Source organism: Carettochelys insculpta, chromosome 9, assembly GCF_033958435.1.
Source record: "Carettochelys insculpta isolate YL-2023 chromosome 9, ASM3395843v1, whole genome shotgun sequence".
In the NCBI taxonomy this organism is placed as follows: Eukaryota; Metazoa; Chordata; order Testudines; family Carettochelyidae; genus Carettochelys; species Carettochelys insculpta.
In genome coordinates, this window is record NC_134145.1 from 10,744,214 (window position 1) to 10,764,049 (window position 19,836).

The 19,836-nt window shown below is 42.1% G+C and overlaps 2 protein-coding genes across 2 annotated transcripts; both read right to left on the reverse strand.

Annotated features, from left to right (window-relative positions):
* Positions 1-19,100, reverse strand: TXNDC12 (thioredoxin domain containing 12). Its single transcript, XM_075002762.1, has 7 exons — positions 18,909-19,100; positions 16,283-16,343; positions 5,993-6,045; positions 5,226-5,299; positions 3,897-3,966; positions 3,724-3,807; positions 1-884 (listed from the first exon to the last, which is right to left on the reverse strand). Exons 1-7 carry the CDS (start codon positions 19,003-19,005, stop codon positions 805-807), a joined length of 519 nt encoding a protein of 172 aa, XP_074858863.1. The 5' UTR covers positions 19,006-19,100; the 3' UTR covers positions 1-804.
* Positions 12,476-14,513, reverse strand: KTI12 (KTI12 chromatin associated homolog). The gene has a single exon (XM_075002572.1). It carries the CDS (start codon positions 14,494-14,496, stop codon positions 13,774-13,776), a length of 723 nt encoding a protein of 240 aa, XP_074858673.1. The 5' UTR covers positions 14,497-14,513; the 3' UTR covers positions 12,476-13,773.
* Positions 19,101-19,836: the final 736 nt, after the last annotated feature.

A 19,836-nucleotide genomic window follows, 5' to 3' on the forward strand; every position in this document is an offset into this window, starting at 1 on the left:
TTCTTCTTAAAAAGTTTTCATTTTTTCACCATAGTACAAAAATACAGTACAATGTAATGGCAAGACATTCTCCTGAAACATTCTGCAAAAAGGAGGTGGTCCTCCCCATCATGCTTCAATATAATCTATCTTCTATGCCTAAAACAATTCAAAGATGAAACATACGCTAGACAGGGAGAATTTCAACCTGACTGCAAGTCAAATCACAGAGAGCTCCTACAAGCAAAATATGTGCAAAGTGAATATGCCACATGCTACTCTTAGATAGTAATGAAAATAACTCTACTTGTTTTAGTGTTCATGGGAGAATTACTGGTTTGATATTTTTTGGCTTTTCAGAATAGAGCAATCAGTCATATCTGCTACTCAGGAGGATCCTTACTGAAACCAGAAGGATGACAATGTCACTCAGAGGTGGGGAAGCAAGCACTGAACAGAGACCAAGTGTTGGCTATTTGAAAACCTAAAAATCATTCCTATTAGGAAGAGGGTAAGAGGTTACAAGTGTTTTTTTTTTTGGTTTTGTTTTTTACATTGAAAGAGCTGACATATCCATTCAAGATGAGGTTGTGCATGCCTGTACTTCACCTGAAAATAAGCACGTAAGTGCAAACTAAAGGAGCAGGAGAAGATAACACTGCATTTGATGGAAAAAAAGCAGTGTTTACACTTACAAGTTAATGAGAGCATTATGTCCTTCCAGTGCAGCTACATGTCTTGGTATGTTTAACAGTTTAAAAGAAAAAAAATCATTTATCCTTTCAGAGCTTCAGAAGGATGGAAAAGCAATGTTCAATTTATTTATTATAATTCATCTCCAAGATGTTTTTGTTTGAAAGCATCTCCTGTCAGCTTCTCTTGGGCTTCCTTCATCCCTTGGACAACTGTCAAATGAAATACACAGAATATCAGCTGGGTCATTACTACACATCACATGGACCAAGTAAGAAAGTGATAAAGAAAACTGTTTTTATCAACGGTGCCATTTTATAGAAGAAAAATCTTGGAAGTTGCCTGCAAAAAAAAAATGTTACGGTTATGTCCTTTTTGGTTTCTATATGCTATATCAAGAAGGTCTCTCCCACTTCCATCCTCTTCCCTTTCTCACACCATTTATAAGTCCTCTTCCCTTTCTCATACCATTTATAAGTACATCTACCCTGTTGGCAGACTCTGTGGACAAAGAACTAGTAGAATTATGGCATCAGATAATAGGCAGATGAAACCTAATAAATTGGGAGAGAAGGGAGTTTTTGCTCACAATTTGAATGGTTGAGCCCACTTAGGTATTTGTATTTAAAGTTCAATGTTCCCTTAATGATCTGCATCTTTAACTCCTTAGGAGGGAAGGCAAATTTTGACATCCCCAATATTCCTAACATAAAATATAAAGTTAAAAATATCTTGTAGGATGGCTGAGAGTCAAAGCAGTAAAGCTCAACAGAAACTTATCTTTCTCTTTTATGGGTCTCCTTTAAAAACCGCAGAGTAACATTTTGCTTGCCTCTGTCCCCATCAGATGTCCTAAACCAGAGTTTCTCAACTGTTTTTTAAAAAAAGTACCCCTTTTAAAAAAAAAAAAAATTATAAGTACCCCCAGTACCTACAATTTTCAGACACAAAAATTTTTCTACCATTGCAACACATTTGTTTAAACAACTTAATTGTAGCTGGTTGGTTGGAAGAAATTGCCTACAGGTAATAAACTTGCCATTGTACTTATGATTGTGCAAAAAGAAAAAATAAATTTAGATACACATAAAATAAGTCTAATTTTTTTATTCATAAAAAGGTCGAGAAACATTGCGTTAATGTACCCTCTGGAAGAGCACATACATATACCCCAGTTGAGAACCACTGTCCTCAACCATTCTGCTCTGGCTTATTATTTCAATGGCAGTTTGGTGCATGCTTCCCTTGGGCACCTCAGAAAAACACTTTACCAGAACAACAAGGAGGAATTGAGGTTTCTGAATTCAAAGTATCACCACAATGAGACTATCTGTGCACTACCATGCTCAAAACATACTGTCACTGCCTGTTGGCTCTCTCAACAGCAAGGGTGAGCAGTGAACCTGAAGTCTTCTCTCACAGGCAGGTGGCCTCTGAAGGGCTGAGATAAACAAGTGGGCAGGGTTGAGGAAGCCTGCACTGCTTTAAGTGCTGTTTTGTGGATACCTGCGATTCAGTCGCCAAGACTACCAATACAGTTTGCACACGGCAATGTAAAACACACCAGTACAATGCACGATGAGATAAATGCATTCTGTGAGTGAGACTTATTTTTCCTCAAGATCAGGTACTTGCCTCTGCCACAATAATGAAGTGATGAATTATAGGGCTGCAAAGCCCTTAAGGACATAATTTTTTCCCTTGCTCTTCCTCTCCATTAGCTTTCAAAGATTCCTATTTTTCTCCCAACTGATTATTGTAGGGCCAACTTTACAATCTCCCACCAGATCATGTCCACTGGTAGTAGCAGTTTTGTGAGTCATGGGCCGTGTCTACACTTAGGAAAAACTTCAAAATGGCAATGCTAATGGCCAAAGCGGAGGATATTAATGAGGCACAAATGAATATTCAGTACCTCATTAGCATACTGCCAGCCGCGGCACTTCGAAAGTGCCACATTTCAAAAGTGTCGCATTTTGCTCACAAACATCAAAATCCCCTTATTCCTATCAGCTGTTGAGATGTTTGCAGGGTCCTTTCGAAAAGGACCCCTGTGTAGACGAGCCACACGCAAGCAAAACGTGGCATGTTTGAAGTGCCGCAGCTGGCAGCATGCTAATGAGGTGCTGACTATTCATTTCAGCACCTCATTAGTATTCTCTGATTTGGCCATTAGCATGACCATTTCCAAGTTTTTCCTAAAGTCTAGACGTAGCCATAATGTTGACTGGAACAGCTGGAATCACTATTGTTAACCAGACCTGTTCTTCACATGGTTAGATGACATGGTCCTTAAAAGACTAGCCTATACAAGGGCTCCAAAGCTTACTGATACTGGTGGAGTTGGGCCAGCAAGATACTTCTGTAAAAAAAAAAATCCCTTGCCTAGACAGGGCCCAATAGATTCACAATTAGTCATTTCTTGATTTGAAAACAGAAAATTGTTAATCAACAAGCTTTTATCACACACAACTGGGCTACACTGCTCACAGTTAGTACCTTGTCCTATGGGCTATTTAGATGCTTTTCTGAAGAGACCCAAAACATAAGGTAAATTAATTCTTAAATGAAGTTGTCCGCTTACTGTTGTATGAAAAGGGGAAGTACAAAACTGAAGTGGGACCATTTATAACAGAAGTCAGAGAGGCTGGTGTTTAAGTAATGAGAAATGCTTTTAGTTCACATCATCATTCTCTAATGAAGAAAGCAACAGCAGCAGCCGCACCAACACAGCCAGGCCATTTCCCTGGCCCCCCACTGTGAATGCTCATGTCATTCAAAGCTTGGACTCCTCAGCCACACGCGAGTCCCAACGGATGAGCCTATGCAAGCTCAAGACGTCATTGTCGGATACGACAGACTACCTACTATCCATCCACCCTCACGATACAAAAAAAGCCAATCATTTATTTTATTCCTAACAGCTCCTGGTTGTGCTGTGAATTAGATGTTACCTCCACTCAAAAAACAAGCTCGCACTAGCTGCCATTCCTATGACCTCCCTGCAATGCACTCCTACCCAACTCAAATGTAGAGCTCATTCTCGCGTACCTTGATCAGCGTTGATGTAGAAATACTTGTAGCTTGGGTTTCCTTTCTCATTTATAATCTCTGGATGAACCTTCCCACTGGGATCTATGAAATGAGAAAATGATTAAAACGTCTAATTAATGAGGAACAAAGTCATCTAGTAAGAAGCTATAGCAACTGTGAGCATGCCTTACCCATGAAAAGGATTCTGGGAATATAACCACCATCAGGGCTAAAGGCTTCATCCTTTGGCTCTTCTTCATCCTGTGGGTGCAAGGCAGACGTAAGACAACATTCTACTTTCTAAGCAAGGGAATCTAACAACTTAATCACATATACGTTAAAACTATTTTCTTCCAAGGGTTGTTATGAAATGGTAGTTTTAAAAAACAGCTTGTAAACAGCAGGGCCAACAGTCACTGAGGGTCCCAGGGCAAGGTGGGAGAGGCAGGCCCAGTTTCTCACCCCAGAAGGGGCTGGGCCAAGGGCAGAAGTGGCAAGGTAAGGGCAGTTAGCCCTTAGTGCTGCCTGGACCGCAAAGGGGTTCAGAGCTCAGGCTGCCACAGGCCAAAGTAGCAAGGGTGGCAGCTAGAGCTCTGGACCCCTTTGAAATTACAGGCCCCTATGCAACTGCCCCATTTCTCCCTGTCCCCACCCCCTCCAGCAATGGGCCTGCCTAGAAAGAAAAATAAATCACTTCAAAATCCTCTACTTTTGCCAACAAAGAAAAAAGGTCACCCAATAAGTAACAGTTGTAAAGATAACTATTAATCAAAAACTTTCACCAGTTGACATTAAATGGACTCACTGGTTTGGTGCTGGAATGTTTTACAGGTAGGGTGACCATATCTGCCCATCCCAAACATGGGACAGGGTGACATGGACATGGACGGCTCCTCCTGGCTTCCCCAAGCCTTGGGGAGCAGGGAAGGAGGCAGCAGCCATCAGTGTTCCTCCCAGCTTCCCAGAGCCTCAGGGAGCCAAGAAGCAGGCACCAGCCACCCCTCAGGCTGCAATCTACCCTTAATTTTGCAGGGGCCCCTGCTGGTTCCCAGGACCCTCTGGTGTGGCTGGAGAGCATGTGTGTGTGTACTCTCCAGCCAGCAGCTGTACCTGCACACCAGCAGGGGGCCAAATATGGGGCAATTAGTCCTTTTTTAAAAATATATCGGGGCGCCTGGGGCTGTCCTGCCCAAAACAGGACTGATGGTCACCCTATTTATATGTAATGCGTTTGTACAGAAAAGCAATTTCCTTTCTTATTACTAGGGAATAGTACAGTATACCGATTGTTAAAAATGTAATGTAAGAAAATCAGATGCATAAATAAAACCATAACAATACAGTAAAGGTTTTATTTTTAAACGATCCATTATATTAGTTAATTTTTTGTATCTATTCAATAATGCCAAGAATCTAGTTAGGAAGGGATAGCATCAGATGAAATAAATAATTAAAAGAAATAAGGGGAAAATGCTCAGTTACAAAACAGCAGCATGGGCATGAATTGTAGGCAAGCCTACCTCAAGGTTAACCATAATAAAATTATGGGCAAGCTCGGAGATCTCCTTGGATTCAGCAAACTTTGGCTTTAAAGCTAAGAAGAAAAACAAGGATGGGGAGAAAACTGTGTAAGAAAAAAACACCAACAGCAACATTTAGACATACACCAAAATCATCACTCCACCCCTTCTTCTACACATTAGGTGCTTGTCACTGCATAGTCACTAGCCCAGTTTTGTGTCAAATTAGTCAACCCATAACTTGGGAGTGACAACTAACCCATCCAACTCCTCAGTGAACAACCACATAATGAATACTGGCCAAAAACAGTCACAAAGGTAATTTTTGAATCAATGGTACAGCATGGTACAGAATCTCATTACAAGTCACCTAAACCACCCAATCCATCTTTAGATTTTTAGACCTATGTCATTATGCTTATCCGGTTCCATTATGTTACTTAAGACGACAGAAATCTAACCGTCCACTGAGAAAGACGAATTGGGAATATGCAGGTTGACTCGTATTTCAAATGTTTATAATTTTCCAAGGATTAGACCTTCAGTAGAAATGGAAAGTACCTATAATTTCATGGGATTTTCAATACATATAGCCTGGATATGAGCAATTATAAATGTATTGCAACAAAGATTTCTGTTTGTGCACTACTATGTTGATCTGAACAAAAGTAAAAATAACACATGCTATGTTGGAAAGGTAAATCATAACTGACTTGTTTAAAGAAACTTTCCATTGAGGATTTAAAAGTGCTCTAGAATTCACATACCTTTGCAAGCTCCACACCAGGACTTGTGGATGATAATCATTAGAGGCAAACCACTTTAGAAAAACAAAACAAAACAAAACAAAACTCATATGAACTCTCAAGATACTTAAAAAGACTACATTCCTGAACTAAACTGAAAAATGCACTTTCCAACAACCTAAAATTCTAAAGAAAGGCCCAGCTACTGGGAAAAGTCATAGATATAAGCTGATTTTATTGTGCTCCCAAAGCTTCATTTTCTTGCTAAGGTCTTCCCAAGTTATAAAAATCAGCAAAAAATAATTTAATAAAATGACATTGTAACACTATCTACCTCAACACAGCACCCTGCAACCCCCATATGCACCACTAGAATATAATTATATTTTATACAAACTATGCCTTGTACCAACTGAGAAGTTATGATTGGGCAAATGTTATTATTCTGTTGAATTGTATATTATCATTATACCTGAAGTTCTGCTATCCTGGTGTTAGTGAAATGTGTTGTCATTCTGGGAAACATCTGCAGCTAGCCTTTCATCGGCAGCAAAGGAGCAACACAAGTCAGATTTACATGAGGACCAGCCAGATGTGTTTGATGGCCCATTAAGAAGAATCCCTTTCCTGAGAGAGAGAGGACGTACAGAATGGGGGCTAACACCCATGTCCAAGCAAGGATCTTTCTAAATGAAGGTCAATGCATAGATGACACATGGTCGTACTAGGGAACTGCACTGGCCCCCCCGCACAAGCCCCTACCAAAATTTTAATTGCTAACTGGGGTGCCCCCCATAACCCTCTGTATACCCTCCTCCTCCTCATTGGCACCAGTCGCCCATGAGTCACTTACATAACCAAGAGGTGTTTCTCCTCTCCATTCAACACCTGACAAAAGACCTTGAAATGGGAAGATTGGTCCCAGTTTGAGAAGAGAATTCAGACTGTGTATGTAGAATTGTAGATGTTCCAGAAAGTTTAATGGGGAAGGAAAAACTGCTTGATTCAAATCTTGTTTAGTCTGATGCAGTGTAGAATTTAGCTCATGGTTTTCTTTTGTGATGTAGCCACCTTTGACCTTGACACCCAACACTTATAATCACTTAAAATTCATCTTCTGTAATTAATAAATTTATTTTAATGCTTTGTCCTTACAAGTGAATTTGTCTGAATTGCTTGGAGAATCTGCTCAACTTACAAAGGCTGGGACACACACCTTATCCTTTGCCAAAGTGGCAAATTAATTTGTGAGCTTGCATTATTCAAGAGGAGGTCTTGAGCAGTGTCCAACAGTAAATTTTTGGGATGAAAGGCTTAGGAACTGGGGGGGCAGGGTTGCTGATGTCTCTCTCTATGTATAGTTCATAAGTAGCTTTGAGAGCATCCATACAATTCAGCTAGGTATGGTTCTGCATGCTGTTGGCTCAGTGATCACAGTACCTGAAAGGGGTTTGCTCCTTGTCACTAGCATGACATTGTAAGAGAGAGCCCAGAGAGGAGAGTTAATGGGGCACGGTGGTCCCACAGTACCAGGTTTGTAGACTGGGGGTATGTCACAGCTCTCCAACAATTTTTCCAGTGTTTGAATTCAGTTACCTTCTTTGCATTAAATTCAGTTTGTGTTAGGCAATTAGACAAAGGGAACTTGAATGCACTAGGAATTTTTTCTAATGTTTCCCAGTCTCTGGGAATCATCTGGCAGTGCTGGCAAGAGCACTACAATAAACTGCCATGTGCAAAACAGACCTAATCCATGCTGCATTTTAAATATGACATTCACATTTATAGCTAGATAATAACCGGCATACATATAGGACATTTAACCACCACGTCACATAACTCTACCCTGAGCAAAGCTATCAGACCCAGTGCCAACAGCCAGCTGGAGCCCCGTCTTCCCTAGCACACCATTTCTGCTACCAGTGATAGCAGCAATAGGAAATCTGTGGGTGGGAAGAGGGATTGAATAGCACAGACAGCAAACTTGTGTCAATAGTAAAAAAAAACAAAAAAAACTATGAAGCCATTAAAGAATACTGAAAAAGCCAGTTGATGGTGGAAACCCAGAACACTTTTATTCTCTTGGGCTATGTGTACATGAGAGGGTTTTTCCGGCACAACTGGGCTTTTGTCAGATACAGCCACAGAGTGTCTACATGAAAAATGCTCTCAGAAGCATTCCATAAATCAGGGTGGCCAACCTATTAGAGACAAAGAGCCAGAATAGCTGTGGATAGAGTGTAAAGAGCCACATATTATATATATCTATATTGGGGTGTCCAATACATTCACCGCTTGCCCCATGTGGCAAATATGGGGATGGCCAACCCATGGCTCTTGAAGCCTTTAAATGTGGCTCCTCCGGAGAGCCACACATGGGAAGAAGGCAGGAGAAGTGCGCGGCGGTTTCAGTGAGTCACTGGCATTGAATTAAAATGGGGGTAGACCACAGGGGGCAGGGGAACGGGGGAGCCTGGCTCTATAATTTTTTTATAACATAATGTGGTGAATATGGAAAGACGACAAATCACATGTGGTGATCTTTGAATTCCTACTGGACATTGCTGACCTGTATCTATATATAAAATACAGACAGACAGATAAAAATATATAATACTTGGCTCAATGCCCTCCCCCTAACTCTGACACAGTCACCTTTCTCTCCCCCAGACCCAGGCATCCCCAGCGTCCCTGCACTAAACTAATCCCCACCAGAGCCAGGCACCCACAGCTCCCCCACAACCCAATGCCCATTATGCATGGGACACACCAGAGCCACTTCCAGGCATTCTATCTCCAGGGGCAGGGACACAGGCACAGAGTGGTGGTAAGCAGTCCTGGCACAGGGCTCCAAGGAGGAGCTGCATTGCATTGTTCAAAGAGAGACACGGCTTGGTCACCCTTGCCATAAACCAGTGTTGATTTCCAAGTTTGTTTCTGTGATGCACTGTGGGCATCATCAAAATTACACTGGAGCACACGTGAGGAGGAAGAGTGGAGAGCTCCAGAATGTGGGTTCATAATATAAAGGACATTGAAGGATCACCTATTTTAAACAATCAGGAGACATTTTTCTTGAAATTTTCTACAATCAGAAGTCCAAATACCAATTTGTCAATTACTTCATGTGTACTTATTACTAAACAAGACTCAAGTAGAAAAATCTCTGTCATTTAAAGACTACAAGTGATTGAGAACCCACCCTATCCCTGTACAAGTTGTTCCAACACTTATCACTTAACTATTAAAAACTGGACTGTAGTCTGAATTTGTCTAGCTTCAGCTTCAAACTACTTGCTCTTTTTATGCCTGTTTGCCAAAAAGCCCTCTCATCAGATATCTCTTGTCCCTCCTAGTACTTATAGACCAGTTGTGGGGGCCCTCTAGCCCCCAGCTTACTTTGATCCAGACGACGGCAATGACTGGGGTTCCCCCCCACAGCAGGGCATGCCAGCGCTCCTGCTCCAGCCCCATGGCAAGTCTCCAAACCTCAGAGTGAAAGTGAAGTGGGCATGGTTTTTCTTCTTGCTTCTCCCTTGTGTGTCACCCCAGACTGATTTTCCTGTGGGTCAGTGGCCTCCTTCCAAAACAGGTTCCCCAACCCTGCTGTACAGACTGATCAAGTCACCTCTTAACGTGCTGTTGATTAAGCTAAATAGTTAAGTCTTTCACTGATAAAAGGATTTGATATCTGGAAAACCTACCTAGCAGATTATCTTTCTGAACCCTTTCCAAAATGGGGACACAAGGTTTCAGTAACGTCCTACTAATTCTGTATTCAAAGGTAATACCTGTTCATATATTAACTCCAACCAAACAAGGTCTTCTAAAATCTTGTCCTAGAAAGGTCTGGTGCTTCTTTACAAACATCTCACATTTACAGACATTTGTGGCTTTAATATTAATTTTCAATGTCTTTATTTTCTGCAGTTTGAGAAGTATGAAAATTAGTATGTTAAGACCATGGCATTCAGGAACACATACAGGTTATCAGAAAATGGCAGAATTTCAGCTCGTACTGTACTGAATAATGTGATTTAATTAGGATAGATTATTTTAATGACAATAGAGAGATTTCTGAGAAAATATACAGCCAAATATTTCTCAAGGTTTGTGTATTAGCTAAGCCTTGACTTTCCTTTACCTCAAAAATATTGTATTTAAAGTCAATAAGCCATGCTTTTGAAGTTATTTTGGATATAGAAATATCATGCCTTTCTAGACAGAATCTGAAAGTGTTACCTTAAGGAGGATGCCTGCCTGTTGTAATAACTAAATTTCTAGCTATGTATTTGTCATATGCTCTGCAGAACACAGAAACTCCTACAAATGTCAATTTACACACAAACTGTAGCTGAATAAGAAGACTAAGACATTGCACTGAAAGATGTTTTCTAATTAAGTATGAATCATGAATCTAAAACAGCTGTGATGGAGGAATGTTTACTGGCTAGTAAAAATAAAAGTAAATGTCTCTCTTGTATTGGTGTAAAATTTTTTAGAAAATTATGGGGGGTAGGGGTGGCAAGTCCACTATAAGGTTGAATCAAGTTTATAAAACAAATTATACAGAGAATTTTTTTGACATCTGCCAACAAAACTAGCTAACTATTCAGAAGTTGAATTCATTGCTCATTATTTCAGTCAGGGCCAGGATTTCACCAATGTTGTTCATTTGATGCAGGTATCTCAGTTTAGGATAATACACTTTTCATATCTACAGTGAGTTTCATTTTATTTATAATCACATTCGAGTTTGTGTGCAACCATTACAATGCTTTAACATTTGGAAGTAACACCATTTTTGCACGAACAGCTGACACATGGAGAACACAGAAGGCAATCTGGCACCAGAAAGCACACAACAGCTGCAGGCAAGAAGCCAGGAGGTTAAGGAGAGTGACATGGGACTCTTAATAATTAACTGTAAAAGTAATCCCTAAGCAGTGCTAATGCTTAATTTTTTTATACTAGACTATTCTTTATATGATATTGTTCAACCTTGCAGTGGATGACGGCACTGAATTACCTAAATGTATAGAACAGAAAATAATTGTATGAACACATGCATGCTTCAGTACCAAGATGAGAGAAAAATCTTGCTAAGACAAGAGAATATGAGAGAAGCAGTTTTAACCACAGAAATACATTATCAACATAAAGCATGGGTGGGAAAAATAAGACCCAGCTCACCCCTTCCTACACCTGGCACAGATCTGGCCCATAAAACATTTTTATCTGGGCTGTTGCCTGAGGATCCCACTGGACTGCAAATTCCCTGGCTGCCACAGCCCATGAGCCACTCAAAAAGGCTAGCAACTGGAGCCAGAGCATGTGTCTCTATGCAATGCGGGCTGGCAGCAGGGGAGGGTAAGGAGAGAAAGAGAGGAGGGGGAGGTAAGAAATATCTTCCAGCACCTTGGCAGCCATGTATGTGCTTGGAGAGGGGGCAGGGATAGAGCTCCCCTCCTCCTCCCGAAGGGATATATGCCATGAAGAGACAGAGAGAGAGAGAGAGTGAGTGAGTGACAGACACTGGTCCCAGGAGCCAGCCTCTTTGAGCGGCATGTGGAGCTACAGCAGACAGGGAAACTGCCTGAGGGTCCTACTATGCTGCCTGTGGTAAGCGCCTCCCAGTCAGAGCTTCTACCTGACATCCCACCCCTCCCTACACCCCAACTCCCCGCTCCAGATCACAACCCTTTCCTGCATCGAAACTCTCTCCTAGACCCTGCACCCTCTCCCAGATCAGAGCCTGCAACTCAAACTTTTTCCCCAGAGCTCAGACCTCCTCTGCACCCCAATCTCCTGCCCAGAGCTCCCTCATATATCCAAACTTCATCCCAGACCCCAAACCACCTCCATTAATATTGTAAAAAAGTGCAACCCCTGACCACTTACCGAATTCTTGGGGTGACCTCCCATTGAAAATTATTGCCTACATCAACATCTAAGCTACTTCCACATAGCAGAAATTCCTTACATTTGCAAAAGTCTACGCAGAGCATGTGCACACGTTTTTCAGGGCAAACTAATGTTAGAACCTCAACTATATTAAGGGATGTTGAGAAAACAGAATGTGGTACGTCCACTGATTTCGGTCATGTTGCCCAGCATGATTTTGCTCTTTAATTATTTTAGCAGTAAGGCAACAGATTCATCCAAAAGATAAACTGAAGTTATAACCAGTATTATTTATTCACTTTAATAAGTGAACATAGTCCAGCCAGCCAGCACTTAGTCTAGTATCATGCTCTTCTATCAATGGCAAGAGTTTTTAGACAGATTTTATATTAAAGGGCATATCATGATTAAAAAAAAAAAAGAATTCTCAGTAAATCACATCTCAGAGTTGATTTACTGCTTTTGACCACCCATTTCCCAGCACTTATTCCTTATTTTGATTTAACTGGCAAGAGAGGCAAAACTCTGACCTCTCTCCACTTTATCCTACCATTCCACATGACTTAACTCCATCCAAAGAAATGAATTTTAAGTATGAAGGGAAGATAAAGAGAATCATTTATTCATGTGCAGGGTGAGGGAGGACACTAAAATTAGAGTAAAATACAAGGACATGGTCCAAAGCTGTGGTAGCAAACAGATAGGTCAATAAAGGAGTAGATGGAAAGCTGGAATGCAAATCTACAGCACTCTACTATACCATGCACAAACTGTGTGGCCCATGCTGGTCATCACCCAAATTCATCTAGTGTGCTTTGACCTACTGTTGTTTACAGAGCTCTAGAGAAATTTTAGTGCACAGGAGGTCCATGCAGTTACTGAGACGTACGCTATACCACTGTAAATTTACACACTTGCCATGCAGTAGCCCTCAATATAAGCTCTTAAATGAAGCATGTACGAAGTTCCAAGGGATTTATGCAATCCAGACACCCTAATAACGAAGTACAATCTGAAACACCCTGATTATTCAGTTAACAGCAGATGCCATCATAACTAGCATACTTAGCTCAGGATCTACCAAAGACTTTGAACAAGCCAGGGAAAATTGTTGAAATAGGAAAGTAAATAAAATAGTTCATTCCATCCAAGGCACAGATTTCCAAAAAAGAAAAGAAATGGACATTTCAGTTCATTAAGTATGTTTCCACTGTTTTTCTGAACCCAGGAAGTTATTTTGAAAACACTACCAGTTTTTAAAAAGGCTGTAAGTACCAATTGTAGAGGAAGAGAACCTCCTGTGTATAGTTTGATGTAGCCTTCTTATCCTTGCTTTATTTAGATCAGACACAAAAAGCTCAGATGAAAGATTAATCCTCAAGATGTTGCAGAAGCATGATGGTTAGCAAGATCAGCTTCCTGTTGCCTCCATCTTTGGACACTGGTGATGATACAGTTACTCAAGTTTGGCTCTCCACAGTTGTCCTAAGTGGACTTTTTGGATGTTTGGGGATGCGACGGCTAGCTGCCTATAGCTGCGCTAATTGAGAATTCCTGTTTATATTCTAAAGCTGCTACTGGGGGGGGGGGTCATATTCACTACTCCTTTGAACAGATATGCTCATTCAGATATCACAGACCACAGCCAGTAGTTCTCCATACCCACAATTGCTGGACGCTCTAGCTTAAACGATTGGTAATGTAGGGCCACCTCCTCTCTACTAGCATAGATTACTGGTGTAGGTGCTGGAGAACAGTTACAATAGAGGGCCAACTTCCCATTCCTGCAGATTCTTGTTTTAGGATGCATGGAGGTTCTTGTTGACAGGAGCCATTACCAGCCCTGTTCTGATACTGGATGGAAGAGGTTATGGGGAGGGAGGGGCAGAGAGGAGGGGTCACTGGATGCTGCGGCTCAAGTACTGCAAAAACATGTTAGCAAGCTGGGACAGATTCTCATCACTGGGGTGCATTTTGGTGTAGCTGATGAATTGCCTGCGGAGCCGACTCAGCTCAGCCATACCCACCGGCCGGCTCAGCACCAGCCCCTCGCTGGCCCCAGCCACCTGAATCCGTTCTCCAGCCTGTAGACCACTGCTCTGGGCTGCCAGCACGGCAGCCAGCACTTCCTGAGTGACTCGGTCCAGCTGGTGGAGGAAGCTGGAGGACTGCAGGGGCTGCGAGCGTGTGGACTGGTTGGGCGGAGGCGGCCTGCTCTCGAAGAGGGCGGCGCGGATGTCGGCCAGAGGCAACGGCTCCTGCCCGTGCACGATAAAAAGGGGCCGATCCCAGCGGTTTCGCGAGTCCGGGGTCTCGAAGGGGGCCGCGGGCGGATGCGGGGCACCCCCCACGCAGTGCAGCAGGCAGTGCGGCGTGCCTGCCTGCTTGGTCACGCAATAGAGCTCGTAGCGAAAGCTCTTCAGCTCGTTCCCCGCGTCGACGATCACCACGTCCCGCCGATTCAGCCGTCGCTCCACCTCGGTCCGCAGCGCCGCGCGGCCGCCAGTCTCGTCCACCACCACGTGCACCTGCCGGTCCTCCCCGCGCAACGCCTCCCGCAGCTCCTCGGCCCGCCGGCTCTTCCCGCTGCCTGGCAGCCCGCATAACACAACCAGCGGCATCTTCCGGCCACGACCAATGGCGCCGCCATTATAACCCGGAAGCCCATCACAAGCACATCCGCCGAGGTCAACTCAACAAATGTCACTACAGTCCTAGGACGAGATGGTGTCAGGCTTACACATGGCTCCACCTGTCGCATAGAACTGGAAGGGACCGCCAATGTCCCAAGCCAGGGAGAAAACGGTTGGGGTTGGGGTCGGAGGTCACATTACACCCCACCATGACAACCAGTCACCCGACCCTGCTGGGCACAGCCCCATGCTGTGGAAACCAGCCACCCTGCCAGGCAGTGCCACACCATGAGATGAGAACCAGCCACCCCATCTTCCTGGGCACTGCCCCACACCATGGCAACCACCCAGCCAAGCTTTGCCCCCCATGCCATGGCAACAGTCACCTCCACTCTGCAATCCATTGCCCCCCACCCCATGGCAACCAGCCATCCCACCCTGCGGGGCATTGCCCCCCATACTATGCCTATCAGGCTTTGCCCTCCACACCATGGCCACCAGCCACCCCACCAGGCATTGCCCCATGCCATGGTAACCAGCCATCCCATGGCATTGCCCACCCACAAGACATTGCCGCCAAGGCAACCAGTCACCCCATGGCACAGCCATCGTGCCAACCACTGTCCCATGCCACTGTAACCAGCTACCTCACAGGGCATTGCCATAGGTCACTGCACACAGACACTTTACAGCACTGCCATTCACAGGGCATCACTCTGTGCCACAGTATCCAATCATCTATGGCACTGACAATCTGCTCAGGATCCCCCACACCATGATAACCCACAACCCCACAGCACTATCAACTCACGTGCCACTGTACTTAGCTTCTCTGCAATGTACTGCCTCCCCACACAGCACCAGGCTATGACACACAGCTACCAATACAACTTAGTATTTTGAAAGGCATATTGCATTGATTTCAATACATGTAGTTAAGTGCCACCTTACATTTCTTTAACTGCACCTGCCAATTTAATGGTTAATTTCATTTTCTCACTGGACACTGTCATATTGTGAGTAGGAGAAAAAGAAGGGATCATTTTGAATGCAAAAATCAAATTCAAGCTATACCTTTGATAGTAATGTAAACTGTATTTTAAAAAAAAAAAGAAGTCCTGTGACACCTTATAGACTAACTGATATTTTGGAGCATATTTTGTTTTTACAGACACAGACTACCCCTCTGATACTTGTAATTTGCATATTTTTAAAAATCAGAAAATATTTTATGCTTCCAGATTGATTTCACAGAGTAGTAAAATAATCCTTTCATTTAAATCTATGGCCTCAGTCCTGCAAACATGTATTCCTGCAAGTAGTCCTCTTGAACTCAAAGAAACAATTCATGTATGTGAAGTTAAGCACTTACGTAAGTGTTTGCAAGACTGGGGCCCATGTCTCTTTCTGTATTCTGACAGGATGTCAAAAAGCGCAGTACTTTTCTTGTCAGCTCAAAGAGGCAATAAAACTTCAATCTGGCAGTTGGATCCGTGGGTAGACCTATGTAAATCTCCTCTGTACTCAGTGGAGATCTCAAGCATCTATCCACCTCAAAGATCGACTGCAGGATCAGGACTTATTGTTAACAAATGTTAAATGTTCTCTCTGATCTATCTTTGTCTGCAAATTCTCTTACACCCACTGGGCATTTTTACACATCTTTTTACTACTTTTAGATTTTTACTATCTCTGATTAAATACAGAATCAATGCAGAATCTTTCTTATTTCTTAATGTAAAGACACCCCATGAATTTAAATTGTGTGCCATACCTGGCTGCCGCCTCTTTTTTCCCATCTTCTAGTGTCCTCCAATGAATGTGATCTCCAAAACCTGAAAAAGGGAATGGTTTATAAAAGTAGCGTAATTTAAAATGGCAGATATTTATATATTTTCTGACATTTAAAGATACTATCAACTAGTTATATTTCCCTTCTTTTAGCAAGTGATAGCCTGTCCCAAAAACATAAACATATACTTATCTCTATGCACAAGTAATCCCACTTATATCAATTAAATTCATGTGCATTAAGTTAAGTATATAAATCTCTGGAAGACATATAATGGTATTAGAAAAAACACAAAAGTTCATGCAAATACAAATATTCAAACCACACCAAAATTCCTGACATACAGGTACTGATCAGAAGTCCATTTAATTGCATCACATTGATTTCATCTGTGAACATCTGCTAACTGTTCAGAGACATGACCAAATACAATTCAGAGGTTAAAGTAGATAGAGCAGTACTCCCCATAGCACAAAAACTGGCGGGGGGTCACCAAACAAAAGTATTAGGCATCAGGTTTAAAACAAACAAAAGGAAGTATTTCTTCACAAAGTGTCCAGTTAATCTGTGGAACTCCTTACCATGCAACGTTATAAAGGCTAAGACTACAGCAGGGTTTTAAAAAGAACTACATAAATTCATGAAGAGGTCCATCAATGGCTATTAGCCAGGATGGGCAACTACAGTGTCCCTAGCCTCTGTTTGTCAAAAGCTGGGAATGGGAGATGGGGAGGGATCACTTGATGACTTCTTGTTCTGTTCTCTCCCTCTGGGACACCTGGCATTGGCCACTGTCAGAAGACAGGTTACTGAGCTTCATGAACCTTTGGTCTAACAAAGCATGGCTGTTCTTATATGCTGAATCATTAAACAGTAAAAACTTTTGGGTTGCTACCAACTTTGAGAAAAGGTAAACTGGTAATCTGTAAGTGAAAGGTTCCATAATCTCTTGAAAGTACCACCTCATCTCCTTGTGTTAAACATTTTGACAAATTAGTTTCATTAATGTGCAGCTATAAATTTGTGTAATCCAGGGACAAAGAGCATATGGATTACAGGAATGCCCTGGTCTCGTATTTATATTTTAGCTCGCCAGAGAGTGTCATGTGAGATCTTGAATAAAATCCTGTGTCAGAGTAGTCATAAAAATAAAAGCACAGGTATTGATGTTGTATGAGAAATTATGTAAATACACTGAAATTATGTTAAGGTCTGTGTCTAGGGAATGATCACCAGCAAGGGTGAAAAGTGAGTATTTTTCAGGCAAGAAATATTTATTTTTCTGTTTGTGTGTAAATTAAGTATGGATGGAGGATAGGTACACAAAAATGGATCACTCAATGAAGGTCTATTCCATTCATTCCATCTGAAGCACTTGGCACTGATCATTGTTAGAAGACAGGACACTGGGATAGACAGATTTTTTTTCTTTAAGTTTTGTATGGTTCAAGATGGGCCTCCAATCACCAGTCTGAATCAAATGCTAAAGGACTGCAGCATCTTCAAATAGAGGGAAAATATGAAGAGGTAAATAGTAGGGAGAACTTAAGGTGGACATCAAAAGATTGTTGTTTTATATTTGGGGGGGGACGACAAAGAACAGCATGGCATTCTTCATCTAGGAAGTAAATGGACAGTAAGTTTGCTTCAGGAAAAGGGGATCTCAGCAAGGCTTAGGTGGAATAGTCAGGGACCTGACACACAGGCAAGATTTCCTCATGGTGAGGAGAAGCAACAAATAAAAGCATCCCACTCACAGCAGCACAGAAGTAAGAGTGGCAATTCATACCATGCCATCCTTATTTCTGTGCTGCTATTGGAAATGGCACTGCCTACCCCAGCAGCAGTGCAGAAGTAACAGTACCATGACGCTCCCCTCTACAACTTCTTTTTGCATCATGACCCCTACAATTACAACACAATGGGGAAAAAAATCAATAGCTGAAATCATGGAGTTTACCATTTAAAAAATCTTATGAGTGAAATTTATGAAAATGAACTGAAAATTTGGTAGGGTCCTACTTATGTTGCATAGGTCTAGGATGTCAAACTGGGACAATCTGAAAGGAAAATTTAAAATATACTTGAGATTTCATTGAAATACTCCTTATGCAAAATGTTTCAACACTGAAAAAAAAGGATTTTAAAAAACTGCCTTAAAACTGACTCAGAACAAACAAGTCTTTGTCTAATGAGAATGAGATCTGGCAGATCTGCTACAACTAAAAATTGACAGTTAAAAAAAAGAATAAAACAGCAAAACCCTTTCTTCTCCACTTCCACAAGAAGGCATTTCCTATTGTAGAACTGCTGCATTGCAATTGCTCAGTTTACACTCAGGCACCATATTATGTATGTTTCAGCTTCAGTTCTAACATTAAAGACATTTTATCTCCTTACCCTACCCACTGATGAAACTTAAACAATTATCAAAATTACTACTTGAATGCCTTCTTGCAAATATTAAGCACAATTCCAGGAGGCGGGGAAGTGATCCTCCTGACTTTGCATCCCTAGAATTCTATGATTTTAAGATTAGGGTTTTATGTACTTATTTATAGTAATCATAAAAGTTTAAAAACAATCAAAAAGAAAAGAGAAGCCTAACCCTTTCCAAGCCCTTCTCCAGCCGAGAATGTGATAAGCACGAGGAAAATCAGGCAAAGAGAAAAACTGGAGAGTGCTGCTGCAAACTGAACCTTCATGATGTCAGCTTGGATCCTCGACAGCTCGATTACTTCTCAATGGCCATCAGCAAGCTCAGATCAGTTAGCTTAGGGGGTTTAGATAGCTGTTTTTTTTCCCCCTAACCCAGGAAGTGATGTTAGGCGGATGTAGGTGGGGCTTCAGAGTCCTGGATCAGGTAGGTTAATAATAAAAGGAACAGGAACCCCAAAATCAGAGACTTGGGAAAATTATTTCTGATCTATAGCAACTGCTCTCAATATTTGTTTCCAAACAGACTACCTACCGACAAGAGACATTGCCTGGGAGGGGAATATTTAAATTAATCTTGACTTGAAAGAGGGAGCTCAACCGATTCACACAAGCAAACAAGTTTCACCGCACCAGCCCCTCTTGAGGAGTGGTAATATTACTCAAGTCCCGCCTTTGGCTACAGTTGTAATTGTTACCAGGATGGTTTAATATTTAACTAACTGAGTCTCCACTTACGTCCTGGAGGACTGAGAGAGAGAGTGGGTCCAAATTGATTGGTTGCTCTTCAGTGCCGGTGTCAGCAAGGGATGGCGTGTGCAGTGTACATCCCTATGCTAAGGTGAAACCTGCTTCAGGGTTCGATATAGCCACACCGAGCTGTTTGCAAACACTGAAAATAAAAGCTGATCCTGATTTACGTATATACAAAGTGTAATTTCTGGAATTCCAAGATCTCTGGCATTTAAACCCCCAGGTTTTTACTTCTGCCTTACTGGACTGACAGTTCACCTCCTGACCAGCCAGCCTCTGAAACCTTGAAACTAGCTATTCCAGCATGCTTATTTGGGGCAATTATCGACTGGACTCTTCTTGGGACA

Coding starts and splice junctions, on each gene's coding strand:
- KTI12 (XM_075002572.1), bottom strand. CDS start 14,496: ATGCCGCTGGTTGTGTTATGCGGGCTGCCAGGCAGCGGGAAGAGCCGG.
- TXNDC12 (XM_075002762.1), bottom strand. CDS start 19,005: ATGAAGGTTCAGTTTGCAGCAGCACTCTCCAGTTTTTCTCTTTGCCTG. Junction 6,046..16,282: donor AAAAAAGAGGCGGCAGCCAG/GTATGGCACACA, acceptor GTTTTTCTAAAG/TGGTTTGCCTCTAATGATTA. Junction 3,967..5,225: donor TTATTATGGTTAACCTTGAG/GTAGGCTTGCCT, acceptor TTGCACCCACAG/GATGAAGAAGAGCCAAAGGA.